The 23,025-nt window shown below is 51.6% G+C and overlaps 1 protein-coding gene across 5 annotated transcripts in view; it reads left to right on the top strand.

The window, feature by feature from the left end:
* The window catches only part of LOC122379704 (heterogeneous nuclear ribonucleoprotein L-like), a 90,257-nt gene that overhangs the window by 12,430 nt on the left and 54,802 nt on the right, over positions 1 to 23,025 (top strand). The window contains exons 1-3 of one of the 5 annotated variants that reach the window (XR_006256220.1): positions 15,319 to 15,469; positions 15,577 to 22,438; positions 22,546 to 22,685. The exons of 1 other annotated variant lie outside the window; for it this stretch is intronic. Coding sequence is in view for 2 of the 4 variants with exons in the window: in XM_043362103.1 (XP_043218038.1) it covers positions 16,299 to 21,869 (5,571 nt within the window). In the remaining 2 variants the exon portion in view is untranslated. Of the gene's footprint in view, positions 1 to 15,318; positions 15,470 to 15,576; positions 22,686 to 23,025 lie in introns of those variants that run through there. 3 more of the 5 variants (XR_006256221.1, XM_043362103.1, XM_043362104.1) reach the window with 3 other exon arrangements.

Raw genomic sequence — 23,025 nt, 5'->3', positions numbered from 1 at the left:
GGAGTGTTTACCTGGCTTTGACGCGCTGTATCGTAGATCAGTGTGGAACTTTGTGTCACGTCTTGCACGATCTTCCAACAGGATTGTGTTGTCACTATTCTTTAGTGACTTGGCCTACACTTCCTTGATAAGGAAAGCATGGTCCAAGAGCTTGTATGGAAGTTGAGATTGTGTTATATTGGGCCTTGGTGCCCTAGCTGAGTGATGCCTCGTTTATGGACCTAGAGTCTGCCAATAAAGGGATCTCTCTCTCTCTCTCTCTCTCTCTCTCTCTCTCTCTCTCTCTCTCTCTCTCTCTCTCTCTCTCTCTCTCTCTCTCTCTCTATAATATTATAGTTTTGGAATACATCACAACTACACGACTTATTTTATTTTGAAATATATAAAAGGGTACCATTCTTCAAAAAAGAAGAACCACGCAGTTGCACGTGCTCTGGAAGTGGTGCAACATCAGTTGGAGGTGCGCACCGGTCAGATTCGGGTTCAGCGGTCATTTTTGTCCCAGAAACCACCCTTTGCTAAGCTCTACCCAATTTTGCGTTATTCGGCCCAAAATTGGGCCTCCTTCCCCTGACTAATAGAACGACTGGCAGCAAGCGAAACGGCACATTGAATCAGAGCAAGGCGTCCTTTAATCTTTTTTATGTTCGGAAATGCAAATGATTGAATTAATGTTCTCTCACTTCATAAACGGTGGTTCCCCGTTTGTGCACCACTTCCCCGCTCCTTGCATCATCCCAGTTTGCTGCTGCTCTGAGCCGTTTCCCGCTGTGCCAGGGTTCCTCCGTTCGAAGCCGAGCTCGCCTCGTGGGGCAGAGCGGCACGGCCATCGTCGCGTAATCAATATTCTCTGCAGCGTGCCTACATTATGCATGCGATCCGATGTGCCATGCAACGCCCGGGCACCTGACTAAGCTGTCCTACAGCGCTCTGCGTTCTGGCCTGGAATCTGTCCCCTTCCCTCCGCCCCTCGCACTTTGAGCTCCTACTTAGTCGTTCATCAAACAAGGCTGCGACGGCAGAGCTTATGTCCGCCTCGCTGCAACACCTCGCCATAGCCGCGGGCGGTCAGTAGTCACGTGACCTGCAGATGAGTGCGGTGCTCGGAGACGAGGCGCGGTCATGTGACCTTGCTGCCGTGCCGGGTCGGGTGAACGGCACACTGCCGGCCGCCCCGCTGCACCTGTCTGTATGTCTGTGTGTCGGCCAGGCGTGCAGTGGCCTGTGGTGGACCACAACGGCGGAAGTGGAGGGAAGAGTTATGAGGAAGAGCTGGGGAAGTGAGAGAAAGAAGGGAGAAGAATGAGGAGGAGAGTCACATGAGGGAATTCGTTCCCGCGAGGGCTGGCTCGGTCTCGGCTCTGCTCAAACGTTGCCACATGGCTTATGCGGTGCGCCACAATTTGTCAATGTGTCAGTCTGTGACAGTTACGACTAACAACAAATCGCCGTTTGTCAGTCTGTCAGTCTGTGACATACTGCAGTATGCCAGTCTCAGCCAGTGACAGCTGCCACACGCCGCAGTATGTCAGACTTGTCAGTCTTTCAGTCTCTGTCAGACACCCACAGTCTGTCATTTTGTGACAGTACGACACGCAGCAGTCTTTCAGTCTTTTATCCTCTGTAAGTCTATGACCGACAGCCGCAGTCTCCCAGCATGTCAGTCAGTGACAGCCGCAGTCTCTGACAGTCTCCATTCACAGCAGTCTGTCAGTGTGTCAGTCTCTGACAGACACCCGCAGTCTGTCAGTCTGTGACAGTGGGATATGCTGCAGTCTGTCAGTCTGTGCCAGTTACATCACGGCGCAGTCTGTCAGCCAGTGACAGTGCGACAGTCGCCAGTCTGTCAGTCTGTGACAGACACCCGTAGTCTGTCAGTCTGACAGCCTCTGACAGACACGCCGCAGTCTGTCAGTCTGACGTCTGTGACAGTCTCCACACGCTGTAACCTGTCAGTCTGACAGCCTCTGACAGACGCCCGCAGTCTGTCAGTCTGTGACAGTGGGACACGCTGTAATCTGTCAGTCTGACAGTCTCCGACAGACGCCCGCAGTCTGTCAGTCTGGGACAGTGCGACACGCCGTGGTCTGTCAGTCTGACAGTCTCCGACATACGCCCGCAGTCTGTCAGTCTGTGACAGTGCGACACGCCGTAGTCTGTCAGTCTGTGACAGTGCGACACGCCGGGCGGCGCGCTATGTGGCGACGCACGATGGATGGCCGAGGCGTCCGGACGCCACCGTAGCTCACTCCGCAAATTACTGTGTCCGACGGCACCAGTGAATCGGGCCTTTATGGCGTCAGCCCCACCAGTGAATTGCGGGTCTGTGGCGCCAGTCTCCAATCCAAACAGAAAGCACGTCACATAGAGTGACTTCGCTGATTGAAAATGCCGATAGATTGGTGTCATTTTTGGAAACAATATCACATAAAGCTTGCATTTTTCAACAGTGGAGACATTTAATATTATTATTGGGCTCTCCGTGCCTTCTAAACATGCAAGCTGCACTGGAGCTGCTGAATATAGCTCTATAAATTAAACAGATTTAATCTGGACCGTGGACACTTCCTGTCATGAATACATTTCATCTCGATGACACAATCTTCATGGGATCCGACAGAGCTGAAATACCTCCCAACAGGGATAAAACCTAACCACTCACCACCATCTCAGAGCCAGTACCCATGCCTTGCTCACCAGTCAACATTAGCGCCCGTATAATGACAACAATATCTCTATTGATCGAGCTAATCGAGCCGATACATGCCGATACATGCGCCAATCGGTTCCCGATAGGCCCGAGTGTGGCACTATCAGTCGGCTAGGTGACCGATATCGACGTAACCACTAACCAATGGTGGTTATACGTGACGAGTCATACCTCTTGGTTCCTACACTACAATCCGTGCGTCGCAAAGCCTCAGGTCTCAGACGTGCCCCGGCCCAGGATCGTGCCTGTCCCACCGTAACCCTTCCCAGCTGGGCCGAAGACGAGCCCCGGGATATATTCGCGGAACCACTCGGCCCGCTCGCCAGAGTGGATGGGGGGGGGGGCTAAGGGGTCCACATCCGGCGTCCAAAGTGCCTCTCCGCATCGGCAATCGGACAATCTGGGCCGCGCCGCTCCTCTCCTGCTCAGAGCAAACCAAACACAAACAGCCGCACGGCCGCCCGCCGCGGCGCAGGCACGTCCGACGTCGCCCCGTCGCCACCGACGGAGTATCGTCGGCCGCGACGGACGGTGAGACGGCGCGTCAGGACGGCCGCAGGTGCGTCACAATGGCCCAGCTCGGCGGCTGTGCCGGCGCGGCGGCGGCCGGCGCGGCGCGGTGGTTTTTGTGCCGGCTCGGCGGCGTGTTTTTGCTGCGACCAGTTGATGCGACGATGGACGCGCCGTGGCTTGGCCACCGGTTCGGTCCCGGATGGCACCGTCCCGATCTGGCAGCGCTCCGAGTGCTGCCAGATGCTCGGGGAATGCCTGTCGAACAGCTGGCCGCCCGGAGATGTGTAGCTCTTATCGTTCGACAGGCCAACTCGCCGTCACCGGGCGGAGGCATTTGTTGAGTGTCGTTCTACGGCGTCGTTGACGACGAAATGTGGGATGAAATGATGCAATAGAACGCCGGCGTAAGCGATATTGACAACGAAATGGGTGTCTAGCGGCATTAAAACATCATGCAATGTTTGTCGATCGTTTGTTTGTTATGAAAGATTAAAAGTTACTATCAACAGTAACACATTTCCCAAAACATCAGTAGCGCTCGTCTAAAAAGGTTATTAAATTAGCACTGCTTTCCTCCCCGTTCTGCACAGGCAATTTAACTTATGGCCGTCCATTACGGCGCGTGAAAGGCAATCTGTCACTGTGGTCGTTTTTACGGACGCCGTACGAGAATAGCTTGCTCGACGGAGAGCGTGCCGTCCGTACAGGGTGTGCTCTCTGTCTTCACATCTCAGCTCTCCCGACTCGTCATTTCTGCATCTCCTCAGCGTGTCCTGCTGTGCTGACTCAGCACAAGGCTGCCGGGTGTCGAAGTCGGAGTCGGTCGGAGTTGACACCTCTCTCCCGTGTCTCCGTTCATTTCTGCACATCCCCAGCGGGCCCTGCTGTGCTGGGAACGGGTCTGTGGCAGCCGGTGTCGTAGCCAAATGGCGGGTCACGGGTCAACAGACCCGCGCGGCGTGCATGACATCGCTGCAGTCTGTATCGCGACACTCGTCAGTTCGTATCGTGTGGCGTCTGACAGATTACGGCGGGCTGCTGAGGGTAGGGACGGGTTATCAGACGAACAGCCTATCGGGCGCATGGCCCTAGGACGAGAACCCGTTGCGGCTGCAGACAGCAGGCATAAAGGTAGCAGCTCCGTCCATTTCACTCAGTTTTCTAAGGAGGGATATAATTTATTCTGTCCGCAACTTTTATCCATTACTTAATCTTTACCAAAGATAATCAACTAAGTTTATCTTATTATGCATCCCAATTAAAGGCAGAACATCAAAAACGTCCCGCAAGTCATTCTAATCTCAAGCATCTATCCAATCAGCCGGGCGGCTCTAAATTTATAAACAGACCCGGTATGGATCTGCTGTTCGTGCAGAGCCGTACTTCGGGGCCAAATTGGAGAACTGCGGCACCGCCTCGGCGCCATCAAGTTTCGCGGCGCGGTACTTTTATTGGGGAGGGGATCACCTCAGAGCCCCGCCGGCGTTGTTTCGACGTCTGGAACCGGGCAGTTTCCCCGCCGCCGCTCGGCCGCTCGTTCTTCGAAGGATAGATCAGAAATAGCTCGGCGCTTCCGGACTTGCGTGTTTTTATTGAGACGTCGATACTTAGAGTTCATTGCCTCGATTCTGAAAAGGAAACTGCAGATCTCCTTTCAGCAACAGCCAGCAGTCACCTGTTTTGATGTTTTTCGATCTATCATTGCTAAACAGTGCACCCTGGTAGCATATTTACGTCTGGACAACGAGTTGCGTTGGAGAGGCCGGAAATAGTGGCGATTTCAGGACCGCAAGAATGGACCGTCATTGGAATGATTCTTTTTTAAACCGTGCACTGTTTTCGGCCGGAATTTAATAGTTACTACAAAATATTTTGTAATTACGTTTCCAACAAGAATGAATGCCATCAGGGCTAAATTTTTAATACTATTGCATTTTGTCAAGAAGCATATAGTGCTGTTATATTGCAGTTTTAGCGCGTTTGTTACAAAATATGAAGCGAATAAGCGTCAGTGTAATTCATCAACAGAGGGAAAGCTATGCTAATTGCTCTTGTCCATCCACTAAAATTTATTAAATATTTTGCTTTGTGTATTCCAAAAGGAGAGGGAACTATTTCATTTGTGCCTTCATGTCAGAATTGACAGATCATTAAATTTTCAACGCAGTTTACAAACAAGCATTTGGTCTTTCTCGTTTATAAGCAGTGGCTAAGAAAAGGTTGATCAATCCTGAAGTTCAGTCATCGTACCTCAACTTGGCAGCAAGATCCCCCAAGGACAGAGGATATATTGTATACATGTCCTGTAAATCAAAACAAACAAGCATTTGGTCTTTCTCGTATACAAGCAGTGGCTAAGAAAAGGTTGATCAATCCTGAAGTTCAGTCATCATACCTCAACTTGGCAGCAAGATCCCCCAAGGACAGAGGATATATTGTAAACCTGTCCTGTTAATCAAAGCATTTTTGTGCCTTCAAAGGCTAAAGTTATCTGTGGTGTGTTCAGAGTTAGGTTATATGGCCGTTTTTGTTGTATGTTTATGTGGAGATTGAATATAACTGTGACCCTGTGCTTGTTTGTATACTTACGGTCAAACAGGGAACAGCACATTCACATAACATACTCTACTCACCTAGCACCTAACTCATAGCTGTACCCTGCAGGATCTGTACTTGTTCATGTCTCGAGCATTAACAAAGCACTAAAGTAGCTTAGTAATCATTTCCCACATTTTCTGAGCATCTAACATGACATACAGCAGTGCAGAGCAGCTTCAGAGAAGAAACACTTTAAATGCACAGACTCACACCAGCCACCCAATGAGCCAGTTCCTCAGTTGACTGTTTCCCTGGACACAGCTTGGCAATGTGAGCTAACTTTTGGCAAGTTGAAGGTTAGCAGGTAAGATTGAGTTAGGGTGAGTACCTACCTATAACTGGGTGCTACTGCCATGCAGGTCTTGGGTAGGCTGCAAATATGTGTGATGATTGAGGTTAGGTCAGCTGTCAGGTTAGTCAGGTTCAGGTATGCTCATTGCTCAGGTTACATTTTTATGGACATTTGGCAAATTAAAAAACTAACAATCTGATCTAAGCTAACCCGACTAAACATACACAACTACTGACTATAGGAACTGAGCACATACCTACTTGTGCCTACAGGCTACATCTCATACCATGTCAAAGTAGAGTTCCTTGGTGGAAGATTACGCTCAGTACTTTTTATCCCAGCCCTGTGAAGAAAACTAATACTTCTAAGCTCTGAGTCACTGCTGGCCATCCACAGGAAGAAACGCTGAGACTGAGAGCTTTGCCATTGTATATTTGACCAATAATGACTATCACGAATGACTATGAACACATAATATGATCACATCGTTGCATGGATTGTCACATTGACAATTTTACTACAATCCTTTTTTAAAGAAATACAGTGATGATGATTAACATCAAAATCAACATAAAGTGGATTTAGTGATCCAAGCTTTCTCCTCCAGTAGCAATGGAATGATCGCATGTTTCATTTGCCAGACACTGAGTACCTGATGCACATTACAATCTGCATAGCATCTAAGCATAGTAAAACTGCCCAAGTCCATTCATTCTAGATTTTAACTTGATAGTTAGCACTAATTTATCTTGCTGTTGTAAGTTATCATTCAATATTCATACCAATACATCAATATGCGCTCATCAGTCAACATTTTCTGGCATGATCCTGCTCAGCGTGCTCTTCAGTATTGCTCCAAGGTCTGCAATATTATAGCTTGTTTTTGGACAATAAGCTCTTTTAATTTTACTTTTTCTTGCTGATATATGAGCCCGATCAACTTGGGTTTATCAACCAAAATTTCATAACTTGTTCAACTTGATATTGATATTGCTCAGTAGTCTGACGTCAGGACCTCTGTCAGCCTCCTGGATACTTCAGATTGTTTTCAGTCAACATGCTTCTTAAATATGATATAATTCAATCTTAAGGGATTCAAAACATCCAACAAAACGACGTACAAGAGCAAGAAAACCACCAGATAAACTAAAAAATGGCCTTGGAACAGAGCCAAGTTGTGTGCTCCATTTGTTTGTTTACAATGATTGTAGTGCTGATGTATTTTTAGGACTCTGAACGTCGGCTTATAAAAAATGAAACGTTTTTACAAAAGTTGTAAGGCAAGTAATATTTATCTGAAAGAACTAAAATATTAAAAAGCCAAACACTATGAAATATATGAATCGGAACGAAAAAGTAACCCAAAAATCCAGCCCAATCACCGGCTCCTAAAACTGCAACACAATCAGCACTTTTCCCCGCAACTCGTTGTCCAGACGTAAATATGCACCCTGGTAATGGGAATATGAGGCTGCATGGGTTAGTATCTTATCGGTAAGCATAGTTGATTGCCGACAGGTTTACAAATGCAGATAATTTTATCGTGTTTATAGGTCCATTGTTGCCGAAGTGCTACATATGAAGAAATATTAGGTATATGTTCTTATGAAATCGCCTTAGGGGCTTGATTGAAGAACTCCGTGCGATACTTTAACTCATCACCTAAGGGATGTTCGTCATGGGATGGTTCGGCCTGACATATGTGCAAAAAAAAAAGATAGTTACGATCGTGTTGTTCCTCCCATCCTAAGTTTTTTACGATATGTCCCACAAGAAACGTCCATTAGAACCAGGAAGGTTTTTTCATGCACGTGAAGAACCATGAAAAAAATGAAGCAATATTTGAGAACTCCTTGAACATTTTCAGAAAAGGATTTTCTAGCTCTGTCAAATCATCAATTCATTTTCGGTGAGGCATTCAACCGAAGAATAAGCCTTTGCAGATCCGATTTTCTGGGCAAATTGCATTAACGGTTGGCGGCCCAATTTATGGCGACCCCAGCCACTTTGCGGTCCGATAAACCCCGGTGGGGAATGGCGGTCCCTTCATGTGACACGTTTTCGACCTGAACCCCCGGGGTCTCGGGAAGCCTCGGCCGGGGCAGAGGGAGTCACTCTGTCGGACGGACAGCGGCGCGTCACAGCGTGACGATGCAGCGTCACTGATGGATGGTCACCGGTGACGGAGGAGGGTCCTCTGGAACAGACCCCTCCCCTGAAACCGCCGCTCCCTCCGCCCCAGTCGGCCGGTTCGGCGGGAAACACACAGACCTCTCTCTGTCCCCCCCCCCCCTCCCCAGGCTGACGGCCGTGAGACACCAACTTAGAAACGGTGCACAGCGCTGTCACAGCGACCGCGTGCCAGCGCGTGTCATACGACTCGCTAAACCATCGATCGCGTGCGTGATTTAGTGAAAACAGGCGCATCAGAGTGCGTCATAGGCTGTCAACGCCATTCACATAGTTACTGCGCACGCATTGCCGATTCGTTTAAAACATTACTGTGCTAAGATCGTAGTTGAACCCTTACGGTCATGTTGTCGGATATGGCAGGGTGGGAGCGGCGCCCTTCTGTCGCGGCCCAGCGAGCACACCATCCCCAGCACCCCCTTCCCGCCTCGATCCGAGCTTCCCCTCCCTCCGGGGGGGGGGGGAGCGCCTAATGCCTCTCTGACAGCCATGTATTCAGATGCCGGCAATAAGTGTCAATGGAGAAGCCATTTTCCAGCTGGTATGAGATTTTAACACAGAAAGCGGGAGATTTATGTGCCATTGATGATCATCACCAATGGGATTCTGCTCGGAATCACATGTCCGAATTTACCAAAAGCCGATTTTACACGCGTGTATGCTTTTGTCTCCAAAAGCACACCGCGCGCGGCACTTTTTGACTTGCATGCAACCCGTTAATTAACTAGATCACAAAAACAGGTGATATCATCCGTATGTGTGTTCGATAATAAAGGAAGCCTCAAATTGAGCTACTTTCAGGTGGAAGAGCCACCCGATCGATTCAGAAATAATGGTTTCTTGTAGAACAATTAACTTGACTAGCGCTCTCGAACACGCTATCATCGAGGTTGTAATATCATAATATATTTCGGCTGCCTTGTCAAAGCATGATGACAGGGGCCGGTCGGTATTTGTCTACGAATTAGATTGCTCGTATTTATCTTTTTTAGTTACCGGCAATGACAGCCATTCTATTGGATGACTTAGTTCCAAACAAGAGCCATCTAACGTTGCAATTGCTGTTTTACCATAAATCTGTTTTACCCAATGCTCGGTGAAGCGCATTACCAATGGTTAGAAATGTGGTACGCGAACTAGAAATATTTTCTTTTTTCACATCATTTTCATCATCGAATCTATCGCTCTTATTTACTTTTCAACATCATTCTCCAATATTCTGTTCGCAATTTATATTTGTATGCATCAGGCATCCGTGCGAAATTGAGCCATAACACAGCGCTGCCCCACCGTGCGTTTACCCCCCACAGAAAACCTACCGAACACCCTGCCGAGTCACAGCACCGGCCGCCCGCCGACCCCTCGCTGATTGTCTGGGTAATTGATCGCATATCATTTATTCGGTGCCGATAACAGGTATATGGACCAGCGGTCGCCGGACGGTGACAGGCTATGTGCCGTCCATCATCCTTGGCGCAAAGTTGTGCAGTTAGAAATAAGGTGGCGAGTGTTGTTTGGGTTGTGTTATTCCCACGTGGATCCTGCCGTGGTAGATTATTGATATGGTGGGACTCAGAGTAATGAAAATGTGTGCGAGGAAGCTCAATTTTGCAACGCTTGTAGCACATGAATTAGGTGTGCGAGACCATAAGTTAGAGTTATGTTTGTCAACGTGCAATTTCATCTTGGCGTGAGCACCAAGGGTGTTTCGAATTCTCGCTGCCGACGCCTAGTCCACTGTGCATGAAGATTGCAATGGGAGTTGTCTCTCTCAGTTCCGCGAACTTGCGGGAGTGCAGTTTGCGCTGAACGCAGAGCGATTGAATCAAGTTTAGCACAGCAGGCTAAGCAGAGTGAACTTATAATTGAGTCCGCTTATAAATTTCAGTGGCAAACTTTGGTGAGAGCTAGTGGGTATCAGTGCTGCCTCGTGAATTCAAAGATACCAGGCGCAAAATGTTGGAATGATGTGCGTATCTGTACACATTGCTATCATACGTCAAGCAGAGTGGCGTAAAAACGTAACGAACAGTTGACTTACTACTCGTAAAGAGCAACAGAGTCAGCTCAACCCGGTCTGTAAAAACAGCCAAATGAATATTAGAATATGTCCTTCGCCCCTGCCACTCACGCAAAGAACCCCGCCGTCGCCCCCTGCGGGAGCTGCCACGGTCAGAGGACCATCGCCAACCAACATCAACATTCAACAGGTCCGCCCCGCACAACCGTTAGTCACGCGCTGCTTCAATTTGTCTCCTTCTCACCCTCCGTCCGGCGACTGACGGCGACCGAAAGCTGGCAGATAGTCGACGACGCGTTCCGTGGTGCAGATGTCTCCTCTGCTGTGAGCTGACCTGGGAGGCGGACCGCCCCGGATTGAACACTGCTGTTGGTACCAGTGCAACATTTATGTCTACCGTCTGCATCGCCACTGGCTGTCAGCCGCGGGCTATGGAGAGAGTGTGCCATTGGGCGAGATCTGGGAACTAGCGTAGTGAAAACGTGGCCTTGTCCACCACATCGCGTGCCGGTATAGGCTATCGCGGAGATACGCGTTGCGTTGTCCTTTGAGAGAGCGTTTGGTGTGGCTGCTCCTTCCGTCCTCTGAGCTCTCTGCAGAAAAAAGGGACGTGCAACTGAGGCTCACTTATAGAGGAGCCGGCGGACGGGCGTCGTCGCCGGCTTTGCGTTCGAGGGCGGCTGAAATTCGGTGGCGCCGAGGCGTGAGCTTTGCTCGAAGTGCACCTGTTCCAAATCCCACCAAATGTCAGCCAGCGGATAGAGGCTCCGGGTCGCCGCGCTTTCTGGACTCAGCACCCTGTCTTTGGGCCAGCGGTATCAAAGGAGAGATGAAAACGAATTATCAGTACCGACCTGTCCGTGACATGATCTTTAGACATATTCCTAATCAACAAACCCGACCACAAACGGCACCACTCACTGGTGCTGTCCAAAGCTGTCTCATCGCATACCAAACACAGCTTGCAGTGTTACCTCATGGCTCGCCCTTTCCAAACGCCATTGGGGGAAGTCCATCAGAGGCTCCCGGGAACCGGAGCGGGATGTCACTCGGTGCCATTTCGATACCACAGTCACCAGGGGGACACTAGAGGCCCGAGGACTGCATAATAAACTCGGGTACCAGGAATTAATCGACCGCGGTGCTGTCCGACCCCGCTGCTGTCAGATGAACCGCTTGCCAATGACGGAGTGCCCTCAGCTGGGACCGGAGCGCTGAGGACGTCCAAACGGAAACTTTCTGGGCGGTTAGAGAGGTCTGTTGAAGTCCAGCGCCGTCCTTTGAAAGATCCGTTCACACGGAAATTGTAGCTGCGTCTGAACTTTGAGGTTGTGGTCAAGAGAGCTGGGTCAATGACCCGTGTATCACTAGTCTAAATTTGGTGTCGGCAGGGCAGCAGCGAATGACGAGTAGACGGATCGCTGGATCCGTCAAGGTCTTTGTGAAGCTGCTGCAGTATGAAGTGCACGGCATTTAGGCTGTGTTGGAGAAATTCCACTCGGCGACGAGCCGAATCAGTTTAACGGTCACGCCACGGGCTGAGTGTCGTTCCAGAGGCGCCGACTGTGAGAACTGCGAGGCTGGAGGCTCGGAGTAAATTCACCGCCGGGTGCCAACGGTTCTTTTATGTGTTGGGCGCCGACGCCGCCAGCTACTGGAGAACTGGTCCGCGACTCCGCCGGAACCGGTCAAACTTTTGATGTGAAGAGGTCAGCAACGGCAGTGCGGATGCCTTCTTCATTTCTCTCTTTACTCGCATTGACTACCTTGCTCGCTGTTGCATTGTGTCTCATCCCGGTCGCGCGTCTCTCCAATTGACCCGAGGATGTGGAGTGTGGATACCTGGGTCTGTTTACCCGTCACCGTCGGCCTGTCTGCAAAGTGGCCTAGTCCGTCCCCCAGGATACCCGCCGGGTGGCTGCCACCTGTTTTGAAGTACTTACCGCGCTCGTGTGCGGAGCTGTTGTTTGTCGAATGGCTCGCTCGATTCTCGAGGGACAGAAGCGTCGGAACATTACCCCCGGAGAGCCGTCGTTGTTGGTCGGACAACTGGCGACCTGCCGACGAATTTGTCGGCCGTCAGCAGACGGTTGTTTGGGAGTGTCGGACTGCTAGCAAACGACCGGGATGCTGTCGAAACCGACAGTAGACCTGCTATTGTCCATCAGTGTGACAGTGCCTATGTGTGACAGTGTGACAGTGACAGTGCAGCCTGCTACTGCACTGTCAGATCGTCATCAGATAATCTACCATATTAGTTCCTCAAAAGACTACTGCTATCCTTGAGTCATTCGCATTTGCGCTTAAAATGTCCAGAGTGTTGGCCTTTGGGCATTTCAATTTGAGTTGGGCACATGCACTACTCATAAGTCACACGTTTCTCTCAAATCGTTCATCATTTACTCATGATTCGTTCCTGAGATGCCGACCATCGGTCTCTAAGTCACTCATGAGCCATCATCCATTCATGAGCGCCGCTGCGGGGTTGCTCACTCAGCGCTCTGGCGGGCGGCCGTTTCATCCCGTCTGGACCAGTGTCGTCTCCGTTAGTCGATGTGCAGGGATAGACGGCCCGGCGACCGGGGCCGCAGCTTTATGAGGGGTCCGGCGCGGGCCGGAGGACGTTTCATGCATTGCAGAGCAGACGTCGGTCGCAGGGGGACCGACCAATGGGGACCGGCACAAATCGAATGTGACCGGATGACGTTGTGGGATGTGTCTGATACAGACTACATCACTGGACTGTCGGTAAAATGGTGACCGACGCTCTGCAATGGCCGTGTAATACAGGGTTTCAGTTTTGATCGTGCCGTGTTTTCATGGGCGGAGCTTTCTATACGGCTGATGGGGCGGCTGCCCCACTAACCTGCCATTTTCCCACCAATACCGAAGCGTTTTTGCCCATCAACTTTAGCTGATTTGTAGGACTTTGCTGCCTTACCAATCAATTATTCAGTGTAGCATTTTATTTAACTTTGACTTGACAATCGAACATTGTACTAGGTCGTTCAACAAGTAAGGTAAAATCGCATTTATTTCAGTCCACCTTTGGTGTAACGTCATGAAACTTGCAACATATGTTAATTGAAATATTGTCTTCAAAATGGCTATAAGCATTTGGTAGCAGGTCCCATCGGTCAACCACCCCAGCCTTCAGAACTCGCACCTACTTCCAATCACCGTTCAGGCGCACGTGCTTATATCAGCACTCCACCAAACACTGAAAACCCGCTCGGAAAACTCCTTATTGATGTTTTTTACCATGTCTTTTTATTTTCTTGATTGCCTCATCCGTAAAAAGCTATTCCCGGAAACAGAACGTCTTCCGGCGATCCGAACAGATTGAAGCTGGACGGCGCCAGATCAGGGCTATACTCCAGCATTCCTGTACTGAAAGAGCAAAGCCACACCCGCACTGGTGCCTAGTCGGGCATCCTTCTGTTGTTGAGTGAACTCTTTTGGTATCCATCTCAGGCAGACCTTGAAAATATTTAACGTATCTGATGATGCCTGAAGCTGATTCGACAGAACACTTCACTCCGTAAATGAAGTCAGTCAAGCGAATGCTTTGGGTCTCCATCATCACCTCGCTGATTTCACGGATGGTGCCAGATCCAGAGGGTACTGCAAGCATAGGTCTGCCTGCCGTAGAATTTTGTCTCTTACACTGCCGTATCACTACCCACTGCCCACCACTAAGCATTGTTAATGGCCATATGGCGTCATCAGGGTACAATTTGCTACCGACGCCGGTTTTGAGATGAACTCGAGGCTCACCTGACAAAAAGGCACTTCCCAAACGGAACGGTGCTGCATCAATGTTTTCATGCCGACCGTGTTCGAACAATTTTTCAAACTCCTAAAAACGGTTGGATACGTTGTGTAGCAAATTTTTCGTAGATTCAGATGACATATTTTATTTTGTTTAACTTGTTAAGATTAATGAGCTATAGCACATTTTACCTTACTTATTGAACGACCTACAGGGTGGAAAGTAATTACGCGAACATGTATTTTCTTACAATTTCGCCCGTCAGTGGAGATTTTGTATGAGCGCGGGCTGTTATGGAACATGACTGGTCGTGTTTGTTGTCGCCTCATCTAACAAAAGTGACCTTACTTTGAAAAATGACTTGGAAGGTCTACAACACCTCTCGGCTTCGAGTGGTGCTGACGCCATACGCTGCTCAAGACCAAAATGGACAAAGAGCTCAATTTGAAGTCGCCAGGGAAAGCGTTTGTGATTATTTTGGCTGGATTGGTGCGGAAGGGACTCGGAACGGTCTCGGCACCAGCATTACTCAATTACACCTTTGGTTGAAGCATAATACAACTTAAGAGGACTTAAAAAGCAAAGCCGTTGGCGGCAGTAAAACCTCGGCGAATTCAGGCGCCGAATGGGTGGTCAACATTTCCGCGACCAAACGACAACAGTCGACCCGAAAACAGGCGAAATGGTTTACTTTGGCCGGGTACCCGATCTAAGATATCACGATTCATACATAAATCCGTGAAAATTCGAAAATCAAGCCGTACAAACAATCGAGATGGCCAAAATTCATGAATTAACAGCAGGATTGTCAATTTAAGTTTTCTAAAGACCGCCAAACCTGAACAGAGGATGTTAGTGCGCCTGTGAGCCGCGCGCCTGTGTGCGCGTGACGGAGGAGTCATGCGTCTGCAGCGACACCTGCGCCTTACGGTCTGCGCGGTGCGGTGGAGTTTCCCAGACAGCCGCGAGATGGAGCAGCCTGCCCCTTCCTGAGCCGTTCCCGTCCCCCCACGCTGGCTTCGCGCGGTAGCTTTATTGGCCGTGTCTCAGACGGCGCGAACAGCTGATCGATACTTTTGCCCATCTCTGTCGCGGGCGGTACTTGTTCGTTGCGTACGATATATGTGTTATCTTTTTGTGTTGTGTTTCGCGGGATGAGTTTATACGGGGATATTTTTCTGTTATTCCGCATGTTATTTGTTTTACGGATGAGTACCTATGGCATGCTCATGTGTTAATGTTTATGTCCGCGTGTCTGCAGTACTTGCGGGTTCCCGTGACTGGCGGGCTCTAAGTCAGCCGCCATACTCAGTCCTTTTCATGGTGTACTCCGTCGAGAATGGAGGCATGGCGCCTGAGTGGACGAAATCGTTGGTAAGAATTGAACATTATGATTTATTGCTTTATTGCTTCTAGATTATCGCGCTCTTGAATTTGTTCTATTTTTCCGTATCGTTTATTCAATGTTTTTGCCTTTGCAGAAACCGCTAGATGCATCGTTGTTTACCGTGCCTACCTGCGCTAGTGCCAGTTTGAGTTGCCACGCTGCTTCATATGCTGCACCTACGCATCAGTATTCGCTAGTCGACCGCATCGTGACGAATACAAGCAACGCTCTGGCTACGGTGTTCTGCGCGTAACAACGCTCGTCAATCTACGGCTCAGGCGACAATAGTTTCAACGATCGTCTTCATCATCGTCTTCCGGGGGCATCAGCATGTCTGCTTGCTGATTCCGTCGCTACCGGCCGACGCATGACCGCTGCAGACGCGATTGCCTGCCGCCGTGGGGACTGGATCCAGGATGGAGGTTCCAGCAGCCTAATGTCCCTGCGGTGGCGGAGGTTCGCGTCTGCTGGCTGGCACCTACTGGGTGGACGCCACTGCTACTGATGGTGGGTGCTGCTGCTCCTGATGGCAGGGAAAGAGGTCTGACCAGTGATCTTTTCTGTTTGTTAAGACTTTTGAGGCATGCATGGAACAGGTGCAATGATGTGGTGTGTCTGAACCATATGAGGCTGACATTCGTGTAGGTATTCTCGGTGCTAGTTTGACATGTGTTTAGCTTAAGGTTGAAGTGTTCATTCATAACTTATCGTGCCAGCAACCCTATCCTTCTGACCTGCCCAACCTGACCCACATGACCCCCTCACTTGACGTTGACCTCGCTTGACCTTGCTTGACCGTGTGTGTCAACGATAACCATGGACCTTGACAAGTTGACAAAGGAGGAGCTGGTCGGGGAGTTGACTAGGCGTGGAGAAGATGTGCGGGGAAGAAAGCCAGTCTTGTTGGAGAGGTTGAGAGAGCTCTTGAAGGAAGAAGAGTTCCAGAGTCAGGGAGCTAGGAAGCAGGCCAAGGAAGAGACCGATAAGCTGCATGAAGAGTGTGAGCCGAAGAAAGCCGATGATGGGAAGAGTGTGAAGTCGGGATCATCAAGATCTGGAGGTGGAAGTGCGGCAAGTTCCAAGCCTGCCTCCAGTGTCCGAACATCGGTCAGCATCGTCTCTGCCAGGGCTTTGGAGAGAGCGAGGCTGGCTGGGCTGTCTGCCAAGAAGGAAGCCCTGAAGAAGAGGCACCAGCTTGAAGAAGAAGAAGCTGCATTGAGAAAGAAGAGAGAAGAGCTGGAGATCCAGGCGGAGATAGACGAGAGTGAAGCCAAGGAGAAGGTCCTGGAGGAGATGCTGAAGGTGGAGCATGCGACAAGAGCTGCAAGTATGTGGTTGCAAGGGGCTGCTGCCGCCGACACAGTCCAGCCACAGGAAGCTGCGGTGACAAGAGCTCTGCAAGATGCCGCAGCTCAGCAAGATGCTACATCTCCAGCGGCATCTCCACAGGAAGTGACACCAGAATCCGTTCTGCAAGACGAGCCAACACAGCAGCAAGTAGCTGGCGGGGCTCCGGCTCAACACAGCACTGACCTGCAGATGGTAAGGCGTCTCCACCTGCCATCACTTGACCTGACCACTTTCAGGGGTGACACTTCGAAGTTCAAGCCCTTCCTCAGGACCTTCGAGTCCAACATAGCAAGAAATGTGGACTGTGATGCTGAGAGGCTCCTGTACCTGCTTAAGTTCACCAAGGGAAAGCCACACGACCTCGTTCAGACCTGCGTTCATCTGCCTGAAGAGCAGGGCTATGCCCAAGCTGTCATGTTGCTCCGCCGCAGGTACGACTGTCAGGCTCAGACCGTAGCTAGTCTGGTGGACGAGATGCTAGCCCTACCCACCCTTAGAGCGGATGATGGAGACGGACTGGATGACTTTGGCATCTTCCTCAGGGGCTGCATGAACGCGCTCGAGAACCTGCCACACGGTGTGGGGTCTGTTGACTCGAAGACCATCCGGAGACTGCTGGAGAAGCTCCCGTATCACCTGACTGAGAGGTGGCGCCGGAAAGCTGATGCCATCGAACAGGAAGGGAGACGTCCAGCGAACTTCAGTGATCTTGTCCAATTCATCGAGACTGAAGCAAGGATTGCAACGAACCCCTCGTACGGACGACATGTGCTGTGCCCAGGAACAAGAACCAAGAAAGATGACACAAAGCTGAAGGTGCAGCCCTCAGGAAGGGTAATCGCTGGAAGAACTCTAGCAGGAAGTGTCCAGCCCATGGAGAATGCACACCCATCATGTCTCTTTTGCCAGGGAAAACACCAGATCGAAAACTGCAAGAAGTTCGAGTCCAGGACGCACGAGGAGAGGAGCAAGTTCGTGAAAGAGAAGGGCCTCTGCTTCGCCTGTCTTCAGCATGGCCACCGCTCCAGGTTCTGTAAGGAAAGGAGGACCTGTGAGCGGTGCAACAGAAGCCACCCAACTGTGCTCCATGAAGATAGGATAAGTCCAACACCAAGTGCTACAACAGGCCATCTGGCGCCCAGCGGGGCGGGAGGGGCCAAGCTCCAGGTGCTGAAGGTGATGGTGGGGCTAGACAAGGAGACTGTGGTAACTAACGCCTTTCTGGACAGCGGTAGCACACACTCGTTCATCTCAAAGCACCTGTTGCAGAAGATGAAGGTGACGCCGCAAAACAACTCATCACTGAGGGTGTGCACGATCAGGGGAGAGGCGGTGATGGACAGCTGTCTCGTTCCTGGTCTGGTCATCAGAAGCCTCGATGGGGACAACTGCATGGAGCTGCCGCCTCTGTATGTCCTGGACCACATCCCTGTGACGTCTGAAGACATTCCATCCGAAGAAGATGTGAGTAAATGGAAATACCTGCAAGATGCTGGAGTATTTCTGGAGACACTATCAGGTGACCAAGAGATTGGCCTCCTGATAGGAGGTAACGCGGCCAGTGTGATGGAGCCTGTGGAAGTGTGTCCGAGCCGAGATGATGGTCCCTATGCTGTGAGAACGAGGTATGGTTGGGTGCTGAGTGGTGTCGGGAAGTTCACCAAGTCAGTCAGCATCAACCGCATCAAGATCGTGGACGCACTGGGCCCAGAAGAGCTGTTCGAGGACCGAGCCGACACAAGAAGAGGTCTGTCGGTTGAAGATGTAAGATGGTGCACACAGATGGAGACAGGCTGCAGACGAAGAGAAGGGAGATACGAGATCAAGCTGCCCTTCAGGGAGAGCAAGCCGCTTCTTGACAACAACCGTCAAGTTGCTCTCAAGAGGCTCAATCTTCTGAAGAGGGCCTTTGAGAAGGACCCGAAGTACGCTGAAGAGTACAAGGCTGTGATGGCAGACCTGCTGGAGAAGGGGTATGCGGAAGAGGCCCCAGACAACGATAAACCAGCATGCAAGTGGTACATCCCGCACTTCGGAGTTCGGCATCCGCAGAAAGAGAAGGTTCGGGTTGTGTTTGACTGCGCGAGCAAGTTCAACGGCGTGTCTCTCAATGACACTCTCTTGCAGGGACCTGACCTGACTAACCCACTGATTGACGTGCTCATCCGTTTCCGTGAACAGCCGTACGCCTTCACGGGGGACATCGAGGCCATGTTCATGCAGGTGTTGGTCCCCGAACATCAACGAGACTACCTGCGGTTCCTGTGGTGGCCACGAGGAGATGTCACCTGCACGCCCAAGGAATATCGCAATACAAGACATCTCTTCGGTGCTACGTCTTCACCGAGCTGCGCCAACCTGGCGCTGCACAGGACAGCTGAGGAGTTCGGTCAGAAGATGGAGGAGGCCAGAGACACCGTGAGACGGAACTTCTATGTGGATGACGTCCTGAAGTCTGTGGGAAGCGAAGGAGCCGCGGTCAAACTGGTCGGAGACCTCAAGGCGCTCTGCGCCGAGGGCGGCTTCAAGCTTACCAAGATCAGCAGTAACAGTGTCGGAGTCCTGAGATCTGTGCCCAGAGAAGAGAGGACAAAGAAAGTGAAAGAGCTCACGCCGGGGACAGACGCTCTTCCAGTGGAACGCGCCCTGGGAGTACTGTGGGACACTAACTCCGACATGTTCAGCTTCCAGGTAGACGTCAGCAAGTTGACGAAGAAACCGAAGACGAAGAGGGGGATGTTGTCGGCTACGGCGTCCTGCTACGACCCGCTGGGACTGGTGACTCCATGCATCGTGAGAGCGAGGATCTTGCTCCAAGACCTGTTCCGGCTGAAAGTGGGCTGGGATGAGGAAGTGCCCAAAGCTACGAGAGAATCCTGGGAGCGATGGCTGCGAGACCTGCCGCAGTTGTCTCACTGTTTCTTCCCCAGGTGCGTTACGGCGGGAAGACTGGACGGGACGGTGGAGCTGCACCACTTCGCGGACGCGAGCGAGAGAGCCTATGGCGCCGTCTCCTATCTGCGTACCGTGACGCCGGAAGGACGCGCTCACTGCGCTCTGCTCGCCAGCAAAGCTCGACTGGCCCCCGTGAAAGCGCTCACTATCCCCCGACTCGAGTTGGCTGCTGCCAAGCTGGCGGTTGAGGCAGGACAAGAGCTGGTCCGCGCACTGGACACCCGAGTTGAACAGAACTACTGGACTGACAGTACGACAGTACTGAAGTACATCCGCAACACCAGGACACGGTTTCATGTATTCGTTTCGAATCGGCTCGCGGCTATTCATGACGGGTCGAGCGTCGAACAGTGGAGGTTTGTGCCCACAGGTCAGAACCCGGCGGATCTGGTCTCCCGGGGAGTGGACGCCCAAACGCTGATGGGCAGTAGCCTCTGGAGAGCCGGTCCTCAGTTCCTGAAGGGGCCGCCGGAGACGTGGCCGAGCGACCCAGAAGCTGGAGAAGGAGTCTCCGAGCACGATCCGGAGGTGAAGACATCTACATGCCTGAGCAGCGTCGAGGGCAATGCCGACGCCGTCAGGCCGATGAAGAGGCTAGTCAACCACTACTCGACTTGGAGACGGCTGACCAGGGCGGTGGCATGGATCCGCCGTGTGTTGCGGATGCTGAGGGACAAGAAACGTGGCGGCATCATGTCGTCGCCGGCCGAGCTCAGCGTACAGGAGATTGCAGACGCTGAGAAACTCATCATCTTGTCGGAGCAGGAAGCGAGCTTCCCGCAGGAGATGAAGGACCTGAGAGCGGGCAAGGAAGTACGTCTGTCGAGCCCGCTCGCCCGCCTGGATCCCGGCCTCCAGGATGGCGTGCTGAGAACTCGGGGTCGCCTGAGGAACTCCGCGCTGTGCCAGACTGCCAAGTGCCCAGCGATCCTTCCGAAGAAGGGGCGCGTCATTGATATGCTGATCGAGGACTTTCATTGCAGAGCCGGCCACGAAGGAAGACAGCACGTCATGGCTGACATCAGTAGGTCTTACTGGGTGCTGGGAGCTAACTCGGCCGTCAGGCGCGTGTTGAGCCGCTGCCTGAGCTGCCGCCGAAGGCAGAGACCGCCGGAGACTCAAAAGATGGCCGACCTTCCGGAGGATCGGGTTCGTGAAGGCGAGAAACCGTTCACCAGGACCGGTGTCGACTTTTTCGGCAACTTCTACGTCAAGAGGGGCAGGTCTCACGTCAAGAAGTATGGCGTAATCTTCACGTGCCTCGCAACGCGAGCGGTGCACATAGAGGTGGCGGAAAGCTTGTCAACTGACTCGTTCCTGTGCGCACTGCGCAGGTTTGTCGCTCGCCGAGGCGACGTACGCACCTTGCGCTCTGACCGCGGTACAAACTTCACGGGCGCAGACCGAGAGCTCCGAAACGAAGTCGACAAGCTGCAGAACGACAACAACCGGATCCAGAAAGTTGCCCTGGACATGAAGATCGACTGGAGGTTTAACCCGCCGCACGCATCGCACTTCGGCGGAGCCTGGGAAAGGCAGATTCGCACTATCCGCAAGATCCTGAACGCCATCCTGACCGAACAATCCATGACAGACGAGACGCTTCACACACTCCTGTGTGAGGTCGAATGTATAATTAACAACCGGCCTCTGACGCCGGTCAGTGCTGACCCCAGAGACGAGACTCCGCTCACACCTAACCACATCCTGCACCTCAAGTGTGTAACGCTTCCCAGCAGCAGCGCTACTACAGACTGCGACCTAGTCGGTCGCCGCCAATGGAGACGAGCCGCCTACTTGGCGGAGCAATTCTGGCGCCGTTGGCGCAGGGAGTACCTGCCGTTGTTGCAGACGAGAGCAGGACGATCTACAAGAAGCACGACGAACATGAAGCCAGGGGACATCGTGCTCATGGTGGACGACGCCGTTCCTCGCGGAACTTGGCCGCTCGGACGCGTAGAGGCGGCGCCGGCGGCCGCGGACGGACGAGTTCGCACCGTGTGGGTCCGCGTCCGCGGCACGACTTATGCGCGACCCATCACCAAGGTGGTGAAGATTATCGGCGCTACCGAGGCCGAGTGAAGAAGGAAAGTTTAAGTTTGTTTTGACGGCGAAGTCAAAAAGGGGCGGGTGTTAGTGCGCCTGTGAGCCGCGCGCCTGTGTGCGCGTGACGGAGGAGTCATGCGTCTGCAGCGACACCTGCGCCTTACGGTCTGCGCGGTGCGGTGGAGTTTCCCAGACAGCCGCGAGATGGAGCAGCCTGCCCCTTCCTGAGCCGTTCCCGTCCCCCCACGCTGGCTTCGCGCGGTAGCTTTATTGGCCGTGTCTCAGACGGCGCGAACAGCTGATCGATACTTTTGCCCATCTCTGTCGCGGGCGGTACTTGTTCGTTGCGTACGATATATGTGTTATCTTTTTGTGTTGTGTTTCGCGGGATGAGTTTATACGGGGATATTTTTCTGTTATTCCGCATGTTATTTGTTTTACGGATGAGTATGGCATGCTCATGTGTTAATGTTTATGTCCGCGTGTCTGCAGTACTTGCGGGTTCCCGTGACTGGCGGGCTCTAAGTCAGCCGCCATACTCAGTCCTTTTCATGGTGTACTCCGTCGAGAATGGAGGCATGGCGCCTGAGTGGACGAAATCGTTGGTAAGAATTGAACATTATGATTTATTGCTTTATTGCTTCTAGATTATCGCGCTCTTGAATTTGTTCTATTTTTCCGTATCGTTTATTCAATGTTTTTGCCTTTGCAGAAACCGCTAGATGCATCGTTGTTTACCGTGCCTACCTGCGCTAGTGCCAGTTTGAGTTGCCACGCTGCTTCATATGCTGCACCTACGCATCAGTATTCGCTAGTCGACCGCATCGTGACGAATACAAGCAACGCTCTGGCTACGGTGTTCTGCGCGTAACAACGCTCGTCAATCTACGGCTCAGGCGACAATAGAGGAGGACAGGCAGCTGGCTTTGTGGTTGAGTGAGACATCTTCGAAGCTATTTCATCCGTCAAACCTGCAGAACAACGCGTTGGGGGCTGCTGATGCGTCCGACGTCCCGCCCGTCCCAACCTTCAAACATCCGGCAAAGGAACACACATCAGCGTGTTATGAGCGCCCGGATGGTGTCAGAATTGCATGTAGTGACCAACAAGGCCACCAAAAATAAAGTATACAACTAGTGGAACATCGTTCCAGACGAGTCTCTTTATCTAATCCATCAATGCACCAAAAGGG

This window comes from Amphibalanus amphitrite, unplaced genomic scaffold (assembly GCF_019059575.1).
Source record: "Amphibalanus amphitrite isolate SeventyFive unplaced genomic scaffold, NRLGWU_Aamphi_draft 000083F_arrow, whole genome shotgun sequence".
Lineage (NCBI taxonomy): Eukaryota > Metazoa > Arthropoda > Thecostraca > Balanomorpha > Balanidae > Amphibalanus > Amphibalanus amphitrite.
Note: the sequence above shows the minus strand (reverse complement) of the source record. Positions and strands in the feature narration are given on the sequence as shown.